The sequence below is a fragment of the Prionailurus bengalensis genome, chromosome A2 (genome assembly GCF_016509475.1).
Source record: "Prionailurus bengalensis isolate Pbe53 chromosome A2, Fcat_Pben_1.1_paternal_pri, whole genome shotgun sequence".
Classification (NCBI taxonomy): domain Eukaryota; kingdom Metazoa; phylum Chordata; class Mammalia; order Carnivora; family Felidae; genus Prionailurus; species Prionailurus bengalensis.
The window spans coordinates 119,932,791-119,950,651 of record NC_057348.1 but is presented as its reverse complement, the minus strand read 5'-3'; the positions used below and the strand labels follow the sequence as shown (position 1 = coordinate 119,950,651).

At 43.5% G+C, this 17,861-nt stretch overlaps 1 protein-coding gene across 4 annotated transcripts in view; it reads right to left on the bottom strand.

Annotated features, from left to right (window-relative positions):
• The window catches only part of CREB5 (cAMP responsive element binding protein 5), a 401,666-nt gene that overhangs the window by 6,817 nt on the left and 376,988 nt on the right, over positions 1-17,861 (bottom strand). For 3 of the 4 annotated variants that reach the window (XM_043589165.1, XM_043589167.1, XM_043589168.1), the window contains 3 exons: positions 13,957-14,274; positions 9,436-9,663; positions 756-864 (listed from right to left, as the gene is read on the bottom strand). In XM_043589165.1, coding sequence (XP_043445100.1) covers positions 756-864; positions 9,436-9,663; positions 13,957-14,274 — 655 coding nt within the window. Of the gene's footprint in view, positions 1-142; positions 172-755; positions 865-9,435; positions 9,664-13,956; positions 14,275-17,861 lie in introns of all 4 variants that reach the window. The other variant, XM_043589166.1, reaches the window with a different exon arrangement.

The window sequence follows — 17,861 nt, the reverse complement described above, 5'->3', positions numbered from 1 at the left end:
CTTCCCACTTTATAGCTACAAGCAAAGCCATGCTTTCTACACCAGCAGAATGATTTCACGTGTTGGAGTCTTGGTGTGTGAACGTCCCCATTTTTGTATTTTCAAGTAGCCATCCGCATATCAAATGTGGAAACATACTCACATGTGGTGGGAGAATCTGTGTTGCTCAATCTAAAAAATTATTTGAAAATGAATTGACCTTCAGCCATGAATCCTTGCTCCTCCCACCATCCCCCACTCAACTAGCATTTAACTTCTTGACATTCCAGATGCAGAAACTGGGGTCTAGAGAAAGGGGTCCACTTTACTTATTGGAACACCGAGATAAGGTCACTCACTTTTCAGCCTAGCAGCTTATATACCTTACGGGATTGGATGTGATTCACCCAATGCCTGTACCCCAGCCCCTGGATTTCTCTGGAAGGCGGCTAGCCCACTGGTAGGTGGGCTCCAGCAAGTGATTTTTCTACTGGCTGCAGAATTGGAATGCGGTACAATTTTACAATGTGAAATGGCAGGGAAAGTCTAGCCAGAAATTATCAGGAGGGGCATGGTGATGGGCAGGGGTCAGAAAAGGGGGATGTCCCTGGTGCAACAGTCTGGCAGCCACTGAAGAATTCTAGTGTGATTTCTGCCGGGGTGTGCAATCTACACTTTACTTTTGCTCTTTCAATAAAATCCAGTGCAAAATTAGTGGCGAAAAAAAAAAACAAACTGGACACTGAGAAAAGAAAAAAAAAAAGTCAATGACTTACTTAGATATCCTTGTGATTCTTTCTGCATGGCTGTTATTGGACAGTCCTTATGTGTTAACAACAACTGTTTCAGCTGGGCCACCTCATTTTTCAACATGGACACTTCATTCTGGAAAGAGACATATCAAAGCCATGTTGGAAAGACCAGAGAATACAAGTCTCCATGCATTCTTTTTTTTAAAAAATTTTTTTTTCAACGTTTATTTATTTTTGGGACAGAGAGAGACAGAGCATGAACGGGGGAGGGGCAGAGAGAGAAGGAGACACAGAATCGGAAACAGGCTCCAGGCTCTGAGCCATCAGCCCAGAGCCCGACGCGGGGCTCGAACTCACGGACCGCGAGATCGTGACCTGGCCGAAGTTGGACGCTTAACCGACTGCGCCACCCAGGCGCCCCATGTCTCCATGCATTCTTAACGGTGATATTGGCAAACTTTCCTGTTGTGTCCAAAAGACACTGAGGATGATATTCAATGAGATTCGCCTGAAAACATGTACCTTGCCTTTAACTTGGCCATCACATTTACCAGGGACTTTCTGAAAAGACCAGACTTATAACTCAAGAGCTGAATCCTATTAAAAGTCCAGAGCACCCCCTTTAGGTGGCCAACTCTGGAGCCAGGTTACATGGGTGAGAATCTCCATTCCACACTTACTGGGGGACCCTAGGCAGGAAACATAAGCCAGCTGAGATTCAGCAATCTTGTATATAACTGGGGGGGGGGGGTGTAAAAAACCAATATAAAGTTTTTTTGAGTTGTGAGTATTGAATGAGGTAATATATGTAAAACGCTCTGAATATTACCTAGCACAACACTAAGCAATCATTGAATTTAGCGAACCTAGCTGTTCATAATAATCATCTTCACACTGTCTGGTAAGCTCGGGCCAATATTCAGTATGAGAAGAGTGAATGTGACACATGCACTGGGAAGAACTGAGTGGCAGAATTAGTGGCTTCACATTGAAATGTCCTCAGAATAAGCCAACTCATCTACCATCAGATTTCCCAAAAGAATTTCCAAACAGGCTGTAGTTCAACAGAGCACATCCCTGCCGGATACCTGCTTAGTGGAAGGCATGGAAGCACATAGAACAAATTGTTGATCCTCTACTGGTGGGGTGAGGTCAGCCCAGGAAGGGAGGGGCAATGAAGTCTTGGCCATGATTAAATGAATGTGATTGGTTCATTAACTAGTTTGGCTAATTTCAGCCTATGAACTCTGCCATCAATATCGGGGTGTTACGGATTGCGTGTGTGTACGTGCGCTTGTTTCTTATTTACTTAGATAAGTGCCTCAAATCTCCGCTTTATGGAGTAGTTCACAAAGACAGATTCATGGCTTTGGAGAATAATGTGCTTGGCACCACTGTCTACAAATGTAGATGCAGAATAGATGGTTGATTCTAAGGTGCTTCCACTTGATAAAAGTAAATTGTAAACGTAGCACTATCTCAAATAAGCCATTTTACAGTTGTGATAAATAATACCCTCTCTCTGGCTAATGTTCGTCTGTGGCTTCCAGGCATTGTACTCCACATGTGGAGACTAAAACAAAACAAAACAAAACAAAACAAAAAAACCATGCACACAGAAAAGGGTGTTCTAACATTGCTGTCATTACATTGCATCTACACTTTCAATATGAACTTGGCTTTCCGGGCACGTATTTATCACCTAAAAAAGTAAGTTTGGGATTCTAGAAGTTAATGTAAAGAAATTTTTTTTGAAACATGTTTTAAAGAATACCTCCCATTTCCAAATTCATTTGCAAAATACATTATAAGTAACCAAATGTTGAGTAACATAAGGAACAAAATAGTAAGAATCTCATCTACAAAAGCTTTTCTCTTTCTTCTCCAAATTTTACAAAATAAAAGTGCCTGAGAAATTAGCATTAATGATGAATACATCACTTAAATGTGAAAATTGCATCTTCCACCTCTGAAGAAGTGTGGTTGGTAAAGGGGCCCGATCAAAGCCAAAAGTGACCCTTGTCAGTGGGATGGATAACTTTATTTAGAGGACAATTTATTTTAGCCTTAAGTACTAATTCTTTCCTCTCTTATTTTATGCCCATTTAAATTCAGACAGCCTTCCTTGCTTTTCCCAGATTCCCTTTGCTTAAAATAGCCTGTGTAAGAGAAAGTTACTTTTAGACCATTAAATAGAAGGCAACCCCTGGTTAAAAACCAACCAACCAACCAAACAAAACAAAACGAAAAAAGGAAAAAAAGAAAACTAAGATGTGTGTGTGTGTGTGTGTGTGGTCTCAAAATGAAATGTCAGCTTATTCACATTTGGATTATAGACATAGCACTTTTCTAGAATCACAACTGCTAAGACACTTGTGTACCCTAAGGAGAAACTCTCAGCTGCAGTTAATGCAGACAATTGCCCGTAGAAAATGGAGTCAAGCTCCAATTGGTAGTAAATCCTGCCACACTTTTCTTCTGTGATCTAGGAAACAATAAATAAGGAAAGTATTTAGAACAAAACAACGGGCGCCTGGGTGGCTCGGCTGCTTAAGCGTCTGACTTCGGCTCAGGTCATGATCTCGCGGCTTGTGAGTTCGAGCGCCGCTTCGGGCTCTGTGCTGGCCGCTCAGAGCCTGGAAGCCTGCTTCGGATTCTGTGTCCCTCTCTCGCTCTGTGCCTACCCTGCTTGTGCTCTGTCCCTCAAAAATAAATAAATGTTAAAAAAATATATAAAAAAAATGAAACAAGATTCTCTTGCTTTCTTACACTTCTAGAAGAAAAAAAAAAAATCCCACCTGGTGGCCATCTTGGAGAGGTTGACCTTAGCCTCTGCTTCTTCCCCAGCTATGTCCTTCTCAGTCCCACCTTTTCTAGGCAGTGTTCGATCTCCCAGGCACAAAGTGTTCATTGCCCCTTCCTTAAAAAAACACTTTGAATTCCGTTCTTTGGGTTTCTACAATCACAAGGAGCTAACTGCCTACAATACTTGGCACACCCCAAATCATTTCACAATAAACCTTTTGCTTCCATGAGAGGCCACAATAAAACAGCACAGTGTATGTGGTGTCTTAGCCTCTAACCAAAGCCCCATACAAAATAGATAACTTAAGTGGCCCTCTTTGTCTATGAATAGCAAAGCACTTCATTAGTAAACTAATATGTCGTAAGTATAGAAACTGAGACCCTGGGAGGTTGAGGGTCAGTAAAAATGTAGGAACCTGAAGACTGCCATGATAACTGATCATCCTTTAAAGATAATAGGTGAATAATGACATATTTCTTCAAGCGATGTGTTAGCAATTATGTTATTTAGATAGGTTATGGTTGGAAAATGAACGCCAATTAATATTCTCCATAAAGAAGAATAACCAGCCTCTTGTTTAGATCAGAAACACGTAATTACGGTGCTTATAAGGGCAAATTCAAAGTCTAATGGCCACAGAGGCACTAGAAATTCATGGGACAGCTTTCCAGCGGGAAAAAGAGTTCTCAACAGGGATTTCAGAATAATAGGGTTTGGCCTCCCAAACCGCTACACCAACCTACTGTAAAACAAGACGGCTGAATTAGTTCTCTAGTTCCCTCCAGCAAAACAGTTGTTTAGCCTTTGAATGTTTCTGCTTTGCCTTCTGTTGAGAAAGCTAATTACCTAATAGTCTAATGAAGGACTTGATCTTGATTTTTTTATTCATTAATTACTTTGGTATTGGCATCAGTATTAGTATTTGGTATTCTCAAATACGCTTATATTTCAGGTCTCATATTCCCTGAGGGAGACAGTTCTTGAACCTCCTGGGCTTCCAAGTCTTAGGGCAGATTCCAAAGCGATATCTACAGTTGCATTTTAGTGCAAAACTTCGTGTCCGTGGATGTGTCCATACTGTTGAGAGAGTCTGCAGCGCCTTCATCAGATCCCAGAGGAAGGCTCTGGATTAAGAAAGGTTGACAATCACTGCCCTAGAGAAAGCAGCTTGAACCGTGTGCTGTCCACATGCATAATCATCGTAGAGTCTCCATACAGACTGATAGAGGAAATGCTAGACTATATTTTTAAACAAAAATCTTTTTCAGTGGAACATAAGTAGAATCACCTTGAATTCATTTTGGAAGAGAACCACCAGATAGCAAATGTTCCAGAACGCACGAAAGAAATAAAATGTTGCCTGCAGCTCTAGTAGGGAAATAAAAACCAGGCCTTCCGGAGGCAGTTTCTTACTCTGAATTACCTTGCTTTATGAATTGAGGCAAGTCACCAATTTTTTTTTTTTTTACTCCCCTGTGCGGGTGACAAAAATTGTTCTAGGTCTTCACATAAAAGTACTTTGCTAAAGCAAAGTATGAATAATCAGTATCAATTCTCCTGCTGAAATCATCCCTTCATTTTTTCGAAGCGAGTTTGGGTTCGCTACGACTCTAAAGCAGTTGGCCGTTTAGAGAGGGCCTGGAAGAGGCTAGGGGCAGCTGGATTATCTGTTCTTTAACCCATAAGGTTGTCTGGGGATGAAAGAGAACCCCTATAGAGACATTCAATACCATAATAACAGCCTTTAAACAGGTACCCCAAGAAGTCCCTAATAGCTACATTTGCAGTTTGGGGCTTTGGGGATATACCACTTTGTTAATATGATAAACCCAGAATGCTTTTTGGTGCAAGCAGTAGTCAGTGCCAAGAAAATAATTATCAAAATGGGCCCTACAGTAGAGCCCCTCCCCACTTTTTTTTTTTTTTTTTTTGTAGATTAAGGCTGAGGCCAGGTTTGTTTCACTCTAAAACAAAGGACTTTCAATTTGTAAGGCAACAGTTCCCATCTGGCCTATTCTCTTGCCAAGTCCCAAACCTGGGCTCATGTGTCTAAAATTTCAGCAGCGACTGAGACCATGTGTCTTTGCACTAAAAAAGAAAAGCAATTATTTCCGTGGGTGACCAGATGATTTCCATATCATCTACTGCACACAAACAATCCACTGAGCACCACGGCAGTAGTTGATGAATTAATTCAGAGCTGATCTAAGCCACGCTGCCGGAGAAAAGAACGTGGGTTCCTTTCGCTTCAGAATTTTCTACAGTGAAAGACCCCAGAGCGGTGGGTTAGGTCAAGGGAAGACTTGCTTGGGTCATCATCCAACCACTTGCTGATTCTGACTTTTGGGAAGACGCCTCCTGTTTCTCCCCACATAACATGTCAGATAGGGCAGTTTCGAATACTTCCCTCAAATCTTATACCTGTGTTGACCTCTTGGGTACAAATTTGTTGTGAGACACGGAAATTGAAGTCTGGGAGTTTGATTTTGTTTTCTTAGGTCTGATTTTTCCAATCTGAAACTCTGCAGCCCAACCAGAAGGTTCTATGCTGGAAAACAACTCAAAAGTGGCAGCGGGCCATCCGAGACCTTGGATATTCCGTTTGGCTGGAGTTTGTTTGCTTAGCACCTTCCATTTCTGTTTACTTAAAATTTGGCTCACTGGACCAGCCTCAAGAGAGACACCTTTTTCTTTTGACAAAGGTCCAGCAAGACAAGACGGAAAGGGTCATTCAAAGGTAGCAGAATCTGCATATCCTCTCCAGCATCACAAGGCAAGATGTGGAGTGCTTTGCGTCACAGAAAACACGGCATGGCTGTGGAAGCTAAGCAGTGGTTGGAAAACACCGATAATTTAGTTTTTTCAGAGACTGTCCCTTCCTTGGGCGCTGCGTTAACAACCAGAAATATCGGTGCCTGTTGATTGGCCCAAACAGAACTTTTTTTTCCTGGTTTTCAGGGGCTAGAATGCTAGTATCTTTTTCTTCTTTTGCCAGTATGGTTGTACATGGTGCAAATTCATGGAGTAGGGTCTCGTAAAGGGGAAATTTACCTTATGTCTTTTGTAAAAGCAGTAATATACAGGCGTATGCCAAGTCATGAACATATCTGACCGCAAAGGAAAACCAGCATCTTCACTTTTCCAGGATCTCTGCTATTCTCTCCCCCCTTCTCTCTCTCTCTCTCTCTCTCTCTCTCTCTCTGTTTTCAAGCTCCAGGACCACAGTCAGTATGCCCAAGTAATTCTGCAAGGGCTCATTTTTGTTAAAACTGATTTAAACATTTGTTGGCAGTGTTATGTGCCAGCTGGCTGTTCATGGCTCCTTCGTCTAAGGCAGTGGTTCTCAATCCCTGGGTGATTTTGCCCCCACAGGGGATATCTGACAACGTATGGAGACTTTTTGATTGTCACAACTTGGGGGTGAGGTAGAGGATGCTACTCATATTGAGTGGGTAGAGGTCAAGGGTACTGCTAAATACCCGCGAGGAACAGAATACAACAAAGAACTATCAAGTCGCAAATCGAATAGTGCCAAGACTGAGGAATCATGCCCGTTTTCATGGTCCTCTTGCAAACCTCAGAACTGGTAGCAAATTCCAGGGATTCCCACACCTCCGCCATTGCAGAACCACTGGCTGGAACATTTGCCAGGCCCGCATGCACCAGAATTTTTATTTACTCAACATGTTTGTACAAATTAACTCCTTATTTAATAATTTAGCCTCATCCTTACTAAGAGTATCTGTGAAATTGAAGGTTTGATGTCCTAATTACATTTTTTTCAATACACCTAAAAACAAACCCATGATTACCATGAATGTTAAAAGTGCTGGTCCATCTTCTACCTAGAAGCTTCTCACATACGACTGTGGCTGCTGGATTCTAGAACTACAGACTTTCAAGCTGGTGTAACTTGTGAGGTGTTGAGTCCAGCCATCCCACTGTGGCTTGACTCCCCTCAATCACATCCTTGCCAAGTGGTCAGGCTGCCAGTTCTTGGACACTCCAGAGGTGGGAAACTCGCTCATTGATTCAACAAGCGGATATTGAGAGCAGACACTCAGGAGCTCACCATGTTAGCTTGCCACTATACTAGAAATAGGGGGTAGAGAGCAGGGGGAGAGGGCAATATGGTAAGACACCAGCCCCCCACCTCATGCACATGCAGCTCTAAGCCACTGGGAAGAATTATTACTTTATTTCCCCCGCATCTGATGTGTATGTTTCCTATTTTCTTTCTCATGTCTATCACAAAAAAGGATGAGAAATTTAGGGGAAAAGGTGAACATACGTATGCAGTCCACATATCACCCAAACTTTCTTTATACATTTTCAATGTATACATTGGATGCTCCGAGGTCACTTCCGTTTAATGGCTTGAACATGCAAAAGCTTTGGGGATTTGGCAGCCTTATTGTTGGTTTCTAAGGATGCACAGAGAACCAGGTGGGGGAAGGTGAAAGTTACCTATGAACTATTAAGGTACAGAGTCTCCCCATCTGAGGCAATCTTTTCCCCCTTCCCTCCACTCTTCCGCCATTTTTTAGGCTCCTAGAAGCACTGGGCTATAATCCACAACTCTCACTGCTATCCCGGCACCGCTTGTCACATAATCTAGTAGGCCGCTCTCTTTCTGCTGGTGGAGAGGGCATTCCTTTTTGTGCGGAAACAGATACCCTGAACGCATCATCTGTACAGCATGAAGTCTGCTGGAGAAGCCCTGGGCACTAGAGTTCCCTCCCCTTCTCTCCCAGAAATGGCCTTGTTAGAAACCGTCCCCAGTTGAGCCACTCATGAAAAGCAAAAATCCTGTAAGATTCAAGACATGTCAAGTTTGAAAATGAGATGGGAACATGGCTTTTCCCATAGAGCAAAATAATAACCATAAATATTCCTTTCCTCCATTAAACAAAAAAACATAGATAATCTAGTGTAAGTCAAAGCAACCCCCTCACTGGTGAATATAGAGAACTGCCTTATAGTTGAAGATTTATTATGTGCTAGGCACTGGGAAAACTGCTTGGTAGACATTAGTTCACTTATTACTCCCAATGACTCCATGAGGTTATTCTTCCCATTTTATGGAGGAGGACACTGAGGGCCAGAGAGGTTAAGCACAGCTACTTGCTGAACAAGAGTGCGAACCTCCGTCTGACCAAAGCCTGTGCTCTTAGCTCTGTAACTCACTTGGGCAGGTTCTCTCTCCTCAGAGCTTGATTTAAAACCGAATGGTTATTGGGGCGCCCGCGTGGCTCAGTCGGTTAAATGTCTGACTCTTGATTTTAGCTCAGGTCATGATCTCACGGTTTGTGAGTTCAAGCCCTGTATCAGGTTCTGCACTGACAGTGCTTAGGATTCTCATTCTCTCTCTCTCTCTCTCTCTCCCCCCCCCCTCTGCCCTTCCCCTGCTTGTGCTCTATGTCTCTAAAAAAGAAATAAACTTTTTAAAAAAAATTTTAGGGGCGCCTGGGTGGCTCAGTTGGTTAAGCGTCCGACTTCAGCTCAGGTCACGATCTCCCGGTTCGTGAGTTCGAGCCCTGCTTCGGGCTCTGAGCTGATGGCTCAGAGCTTGGAGCCTGCTTCCGATTCTGTGTCTCCCTCTCTCTCTGCCCCTCCCCTGTTCATGCTCTGTCTCTCTCTGTCCCAAAAATAAATAAATGTTAAAAAAAAAAATAAAAAAAAATTTTTAAAAACCATCATTAAAGAAAACCCAACTAAACGGTTACTTCGTTTTGTCCAGTGTCCCAGAATTAATAAAGCTTGAGGAGGAAGGCTGCAGTCGCTCTGTGAGCTAATGTGCGGTATTACTGCTTAGGTCAACAAGCGCCTGCTGGGGCAGGAAATGCCAACTGTACACAGGGCCTTTGAGTCCTGAGGAAAAGAGACAGTGGCCTGCACCTGAAGCTGCATGTTTGTCTGGGTGAGTTCTTCTGCTTTCTTTTCCAGTGACATCACCCAGACCTTCCTCTTCTGTCTGCAGCGGGTGGCAGCGGCCCGGTTCCGTTCCAGAAATTTCCTCCGCCTCTCGTCGGGATCCTCATCCACCACCCTTCGCCGGCGCCCCCCTGTGGGCTGGGGCGGCTGTATTGTCTGGGTCGGCTGCATCTGTTGTGTCGCTGGTGAAACCTGTTGGGCATGAGAGGGAGGGGCGATGGGGAAAGAGAAGGAACACGCTGGGTGAGAGAAGAAACCCAAGCTGGTGTTGAAATGCAAAGCACAGAGTCGACTGCTTTAGCGAGCATATTGAACTTGTTTTCTAAGAACGAAGTAAACAGTGAAATCACGCTCGTGAAAAGAAAAAGCACTGTGGAACTATCTGCTGTGATATTTTGGCAAGACGTAGAAACGACTTGGGAGAGAGAGTTAAATAGATTTTTCCCTGACAGGCATTTGGCTGAATCATGTCAGGGGAAACACTTTTTTTTCCCCTCTCCTTCAGATGTTAAACATGTCTTATTTAAGGTGTGTTTTAAAAGAGTAAAATGCCAACGCAGGGCTACAGGTGACAACAGAGAGGTCATGGTTATTGTCACCATATTGATGAGTCTTCAATCATCTGCAGAAAACTCCTTCCGGGCAAGTTGTGAGCTCCCTTCTTTCTCCTGGTGTTAAAACCGTGTTCCTAGAACTCACTGCTGGGACGTCACCACCGCTGCGACTCCCTATCAAGAGAACCCTGTGAGTCCCAGAAAGCAGATGAAATCCTATTTTCACTATTTCAGAGCTCTCAATGCCAAGGCCTGGCTGGACTGGCAAACTCCAGATGGGTCCACCTGTTCCTTGGAGCTCTGCCTCAGACAGGCTTTTCCAGGTGACCGGAAGCAGGGCTTATGCAGTGGATGCCCAGAGCAGTGCTGAGCCCCAGCCGTCTGTGCATGAGGGACAGAAGGCTAAGAATCACATTGTAAGAGGCGCCTGGGTGGCGCAGTCGGTTAAGCGTCCGACTTCAGCCAGGTCACGATCTCGCGGTCCGTGAGTTCGAGCCCCGCGTCGGGCTCTGGGCTGATGGCTCAGAGCCTGGAGCCTGTTTCCGATTCTGTGTCTCCCTCTCTCTCTGCCCCTCCCCCGTTCATGCTCTGTCTCTCTCTGTCCCAAAAATAAATAAACGTTGAAAAAAAAAAATTAAAAAAAAAAAAAAAGAATCACATTGTAAGAAAACCCTGGAAGTAGCAAAGCACTTCATTAAAAACTTTGACTATACTTATAGATTCCTCCTAAGATCTGCACGGGGCTCAGCAGTATCTGAAGTTTTGGAGACCTACTGCCCATACAGCTTCATTTTCCTTCACGAGGTAGACACACAGCACTGAGTGAAATTTCCACCACGGAGTCTTTATGTGTCTGGACACCTAATGCTTTCCCTAATGCAATCCACTCCTTCCCCCCTTTCTTCGTTCTCCATAAAGGGTGTTCCTCCCCCCGCCGCTCCCCGCCCCCCCCCCCCCCCCGCCCTTCTCATTCTCAGTCACTCAGGCTCACGGCTGTAATATCTATAAAGTTGTTTTACAAGAGACATTTAACCTACGGAAATAACATGCAAAAAAAGTTTTCAAGAGGAAGCGCAGCAATGTTTTCTACCACATTCCAGTTCTGCGATTGGAACCAACCTGAATGACTGTAATTGTGCTAATAAGGGCTACCGGTTGACATCAGCTGACGGCAAGTGATGTATTTTCGCCTTAAACCTCTATCGAATCTTACATGAGGCACTGTAAAAGAATCGGGCTCACGGTTGAAGCTGGACTGCATCTCAGTAATTTTGTCTAACCCATAGACATTTTCTAAAAGTGCTTATCGGCGATCCCTTTCCTCCCAATCACAGAGAAATAACAACAAAAATTAACTGTCTAGGGTCTTACTCACCAGAGTGGCCGGTGAAGATGTAATCCTCGTTATTGGCAAAGGTTTAGCCTTGTCATTTCAGATGCTGACTGCTAAGCTAAGCTAACCTCAAAGCAAAGCATTAGGAAGGAACTCACTAACTTGGCTATTTTGACCTGCACCATTTCTTTTTTTTTTTTTTTATGAATTCCCGATGTCTAATTGTCAGCCCTGGACAAGATTCTCAAGTAGGCCAAACTGGGTTTGAATCTCCACTGCCGAGACCTCTCATCTGGTCTTGTATTCTCCTACCCCAACTTCAACCAACCTTTATCTCCGACGCTCTTCCTGTGCCTTTACCCAAAAGGGCGAGCCATGTGGTGGTTTTAGGCTCAGTCCAAGTTCAAGGTTTAAAGTGTAGTTTGGACAAGAGAAATTCCCGGTGACTGAGGCGTGACACCAGGACTCTGAAATCACATCTTTATATGCAAGAGAATCCTAAGGAGCCAAGAGAAATTGCAAATGCAACCCTGAGCCCAGAATTTACGTCCCTTCTAATTATTGTTGCTTATTTTCTTCTTAAATAGAATTCTGTTGGCGTAGATGCTCTGAAACTTTTCATAAAAAATGATGTATTGTTATTTCATAAAGACAAATTTATCCCAAGTCATATTAGGATCTCAGAGTCAGAAGGACCTTACTATACTTCTGTTCCTAATGCTCTAATAATCATACAATTGAGCAATATGACAAGATCTCAGTAAATCAGCCAAGTGAACACAATTTAAGAGTGGCATTTTGAGTACTGTCTAAATGACCTTGTTCAAATTTTAACACCACCAACCTGTACCCTTTCTCTTTAGTATGGGATTAAAAAGCAACTGTTTGTGCAGCTAATTATAATAGCAATGAACTAATTGCATATACAATTGGCCACTTACTGACTTGAAAGGGAGGGCAATTGGCTAATTGGTAATTAGCTAATGAATGGCTTTTATATTCAACTTGTTAAATATTGTCTGTTAAATATTAACTGTTAAACTTGTCTGTGAAGTAACTCGCCGACAAAGGCAACCAAAATGTAATGCTATAAAATATAAGTACACATTTATGTGAATTTATTTGCCTATCTTTGAACCTGTAGTTTTCCTTCTCCCTTCTAATGTCTCCGTGCCGTACTATTGCATTTGACTAAAAAGGTGGTTTGGACAGCATTTGATTGCTAAACCACTTGTAAACGTCTATCATATTACTTCCGTTTGGAGTTAATCATGGCTAGTATGCTTTACAGACATTCTCTTAATACTCCTAGGGGTCTATGAGTTTCGTCTATTATTACCCCATTTTGCAGATGGGACAACGGAGGCTTAGGGAGTTTAGCTGACCGACCAGAGTCACACAGCATATAAGGTGAGGAAAGATGGACAGATTTCTCACTCCAAAGCCAGCACTCTTCCTTGCTATATAGAATTCCTCTAACTACGTTTGCAAATGTAAGCTTACCTAATGAATAAGCTCATCTATTGAATAGATCAGAGAGTTGCTTGTGAATGACCGACCCATTTTGCAGATGGCTGTCTGAGTTTGGTGTGTGTAAGAGGAGGGGGTTCAAGAGCTCAAAAACTGCCTAGTGTGAGGTCCAGAGGCAGACGATGGAAGAGACGGTGAATAAGCGTTATATTTGGCGAACCCAAGTTCCCAACACCACTCTGACCCAGCTGGTTAGAACCCGGCAGTGTGGAATGGGTGGAGGGGACTGACAAAGGTCATCCTGCTTGAAGATCCAAAGTGTCCAAGGCTAGCCATTCTCCTAGACATGCCCTTTGTCCACTTACCAAAACTTACCCGGGTACACGGACCCGCCTCTCTTCTTGGGCTGGGTGACATAATGTCTGCCTGGTCCCCCAACCCTCTTTCAGTTGAGTCTAAAAGCTGGCTTTCTTTCGAGCCACTTCTGGTGACTCTCCACCCCTGGGATTTGGCCTTTCTCTAGAGCCAATCATCTACTGAGCTTGGCTCTCTGACTACTCCCTCCAACGCATTTCACATTAGGTGGGATGAGTCACCTCTCTTCATCATTTACACAGCACCTTATGCCCTAACATCCATTACCGAGCTTCTTTGTCTGGAATCGTTACTGTTTAGATTTTTAACACTTGGTGCAATTCGGAAGACTGTCCGTGGTATTTAACTTCCATTTGACACGTGACAAAATTGAGTGCCTATGTTCTAAAGCACTGCAGCCAAAACCATGGCCGGAATTAACTTATTTTTCTCATTCTCTATTCAAATCTTTCTTTACATGCTGAAATTCTTCCTAATCGTCCCATCAGTATCGCCTTTTTTAGAGTTAACTTCGTGACATGGGGTTCACATTTGCCCCCGGGGACCAGGCCTGATATTTACCATATTATTTCTAGAAACTATGGTCTGGGAAGGTCTTGCAGGTTATCATTACCTCCCAGGAAACGAACAGAGCTCCCCAGAGTGTCACACAGAGCACCCAAGCTCGTCACACAAGGTTGCTGCCAATGAGCCCCCGCGTTAGAGCTTGCACTGATAACAACAAGGGGGAAAGAGATCATGAAAAGGGTCTACCTGTGCTTGGTTGCCGGAGTGCAGGGGTGGGTGTGGCGAGGTCTGGTGATGTGCAGGGTGTGCGTGAAGGTGGGAGTGATGATGTGGGTGGTTCTGCTGGTGATGGGGTTGAGGGTGAGGATGGTGGGCTGGGTGCTGGTGCTGGTGCGGGTAGGGGTGATGGGCTGGCAGCGTCTGGTGCTGATGTGGGTGCGAGTGCATGTGATGGTGTGGCGTCTGGTCCTGCCGGGAGCCCATCATTTCCATCATGTGTCCCATGGTGTTCATATTCCCATTTGACATGGCAGCGGGGTGGTGAGTCAACGCGGCCTTCAACCTCTGAAACAGAACAAAACAAGAGGGGACAACTGAGGTCAGTCATGGACAGAATAGGAATTTTGAAACGATGACTCATATTTTCAATTCTATGATGCATCATGGTACTACTGTTAACAATTTTTTATTGGCTGGCAGTATGGCTTATGGGAATTTCAAATTTTCATGTATATTGTATATGTCAGCTGTACACGTTAATTCACCTGTCACAGCAAATGAGGAGGACACCCTGTCAAGAGTTAGACAGTCTACCCAGAGGCATTTCCTACTGATTTCCCGCTATCGATTATTCATCGTATCCTATCGGCAGCTGAATGGAAGAGTAAACCAAATAAAACCAATCAATACAACAATGCCACCGAACCAAGGGCTCATCTGACAGGGCGCTGTGTTTTGTAAGGGTCACAAGAATAAGAGATTTCTTCCTCTCAAAATATTACTCAAATACAAAGAGGAAACGATTTCAAATTTCAGAATATGGGAATGGTATGGAGCCCTTTTAGGGCTCCAGATGAAATTCATGATCTGTAACTTTTGACGGCAATATGCAGGTCTTCTCCATTTGTTACCATGATATTTCTCATAGTCCCTCCCGATCACCTAATTTTTCTCACACAATAACTTTCTTCCGGTCTTTGGGAAAGACGGGAGGAAAGTGGAAACATTTGGAGTGTTGCATTCTCTAGCTTCTTTGGTGGCCACATCAACAGTCGTATTTCTAACCCCAAAGCATTGTCCATTCACAAGCAAACAGTCATGTACACAAATAACGTCTACCTGAATCTAAAAGCAGGGATCAGCAAAATGCTTCTATAAAGAATCGGACAGTAAATATTTTCACCACCACATGCCTTACAGTCTTGGTTGCAGCTACTCAATTTTGCCCCCAAAGCAGCAACAGATGGTGTATAGAGGAGTGAGCATGCTGTGTTCTAATACAACTTATTGAGGGCGAGGAAGTTGAATTCCGTGTAATTTTCACATGCTATTCAACTTTTGACTTCTCATCATTTCAAAATGTAAAAACCATTTTTTAGCTCATGTGCTGTGCAAAATGAGGCACTGGGCCAGATTTGGCCCACGGGCCATGGTTTGCTGGCCCTGATTTAAAGAATCGGTTAGTTGGTAATCAGCTTAGTCACAGTTTCTTCAAAATTGCCTTTTCTTGTACACAGGCAATTATCATCATATCCTGAGGGGCACAATGTGCTAAGCACTGTATAATATAGTTATTCCTTGTAAATGTATCTTCTGCAGGGATGATAGTCTGGTTGACAAGCTCACACTGGCTTCACGAAGTATTTGCTACAGGACTCAAGTTCTCCCCTGATTTGTGATTTTATCTGATTAATGATGGTGGCGCGCAGTCAGTGTGAAAAGGAAGAGTTAGATTTGAATGAGGGTCAAAGCAACCATGTTCCAGCCCTGTTTCATATTAGCATTTCTCAACTGGTTAGAGTCCGTTGTTGATAAATGCCAACCGAATTCATCAAAATCTTTAGGTAAACAAACGCAAAGAGCCCCCCACTTGTAAAAGAAAAACAAAAGGGAGGGGAGTATGTGACGGACTAGATCGTATTATCAGATAATCACTGAAAACATTTCCTGCATCCAGTCTCAGTAACCACTAAGCCTACCTGCTTCCTCTTTCCTGAGTACCAGCTACTGACCTCCATCATATTAATCCTGCAGAAGTTAAACTTCCTGGATCCCTGGGAAAGATGAGACGCAGGGTATTGTGTTTATTATTACTAAACGGAAAAGCGACCTAATACTCCTCATCTCTAATTTTTAGAAATGATTTCATTATTTTTACAACAATGCTCATTATAAGACATTTAAGCAATGCCTGCAAGTACGATGAAGTCCGCAACCAATGACCCAAATGCGTTCTTTGCATTTGGTGGGTGAATGGCATTCCAGACAACTCTCTATACGCATATGGGGAGACAGAGGAATAAGTACAATAATGTCATCACAGTGTAACATTAGCATACGAAGTAAAAACTAAAATGAATTCCTGGACTTCAGATACATGTTTCTTCATCCCGAGAAATGGTTCTAAATGACATCTCCGAACTTAAGGGTGAAGAAGGTTATGAAGAAGATTATATTGAAATCACAGTGTTTTGTTTTCTTTTGTACGTTTAGAAATTGACATGTTGGGCAGTCTTGATAGACCTCCTCAACTATTCTTTGCAGTTTCATTATTACAACAACATACAGCTATGTAGTAAAAAAAAAAAATCAACTACTATAAGAATATGAGGTGGAAAACTAAAAGACACCTGCCTACCCTTTCCCGTCTAAGCTCCAGTCCCAAGTAACTTGCCTTTGTTCTCTTTAACAGTGTATCTTCGACACCTTTCTCTATCATGACAAATGGCTAATAACAATGGCAGGCATTAATTGAGCACTCATTTCATGGCACTCCCCATTCTATGTTTTACAAGTATTAACTCACCTCATCCTCAGAACAGTCCTGCAAGGCTAAAAGAGAGGCCAAGCCACCTGCCCAAGCTCAAGCCACCGCCGCAGAGGTGTAGAGGTGTGCTTACCCCAGAGCCTGTTTTCTAAACCGAGAAAGAAGGTGCCGGAAGGCATACCATGCACACTTGCCAAAGACCTCGTTATAAACTGTGTTATGCCACCTCCTTATCAACAAAAGAAAGGCAGAAAGAAGAGACAGGCCTACAATCAAACGACAAGGCAAGGTGCCATTGCTGCATGGTCTCAGCACCCAACTGCAGATCTGGGATATACTCTTCCTGAAGCTTGGCAGATGGAAGGGCGAATGGTAAGAATTTCTAGGAAGCTCCAGTGCAGCAAAGGATCACGGAATTAGCACGATCATCTCCCTTGCTACCTTTGTGAAAAAGGGATACTCGTCTCCTCCCTGCCCTGTGCCCCAGACACACAGATCTGAAAAACTACATGTGTCCTTCTTTTCTGCCCCACTTCCTAGCGCTAAAGGTTATGACCCTTTTGTCTTTCTCATGTTCAGAGGACGATACGGGGTATGCACAGACACCGAGGAGTGTGGCCATGCCTTCCCATCAGCCCTTGCGCTTCCGACACAGGCCACAAAGGCCTTTGCATTTGATGGTCCTTTTGCCTGACATGCTCTTTCCCGTTCTCAGCTCCTGGCTTCTCCTCGCAAAATTTTCGCAAAAGGAGGGTGCATTAACCCTCTCTGGATACATTTTCCCTGAAAAAGTAGGATGGAAACCTGAACCGCTGTTTCGCAGTGGTTCACTCTGTTATCCCTTCAGTGCTACACACAGCTTTTCCACCTTTCATCAGGAGCAAATGGAGCCTGACAAATAAATACTATCCGCCAGATCTTCATCTCTCAAATAATTAGCTTGTCCTGTTAAGGGAAATTACTCGATGGCCTCAAGTCTCTTCTTGCATGTTTCACGCCAAGCCAACAACACTAGTGAGGCTTACAATATTCCATTTAACTAGTCTTTCCTCGACAAATATTCATGGAGCTTCTACTGTGTGCCAGGCACTGTCTCAGGCACATCACTGTTTGCCCCCTACCTGAAGGAAACGGGAGACGCAAACAACAAAACTTTTTCAAAGCT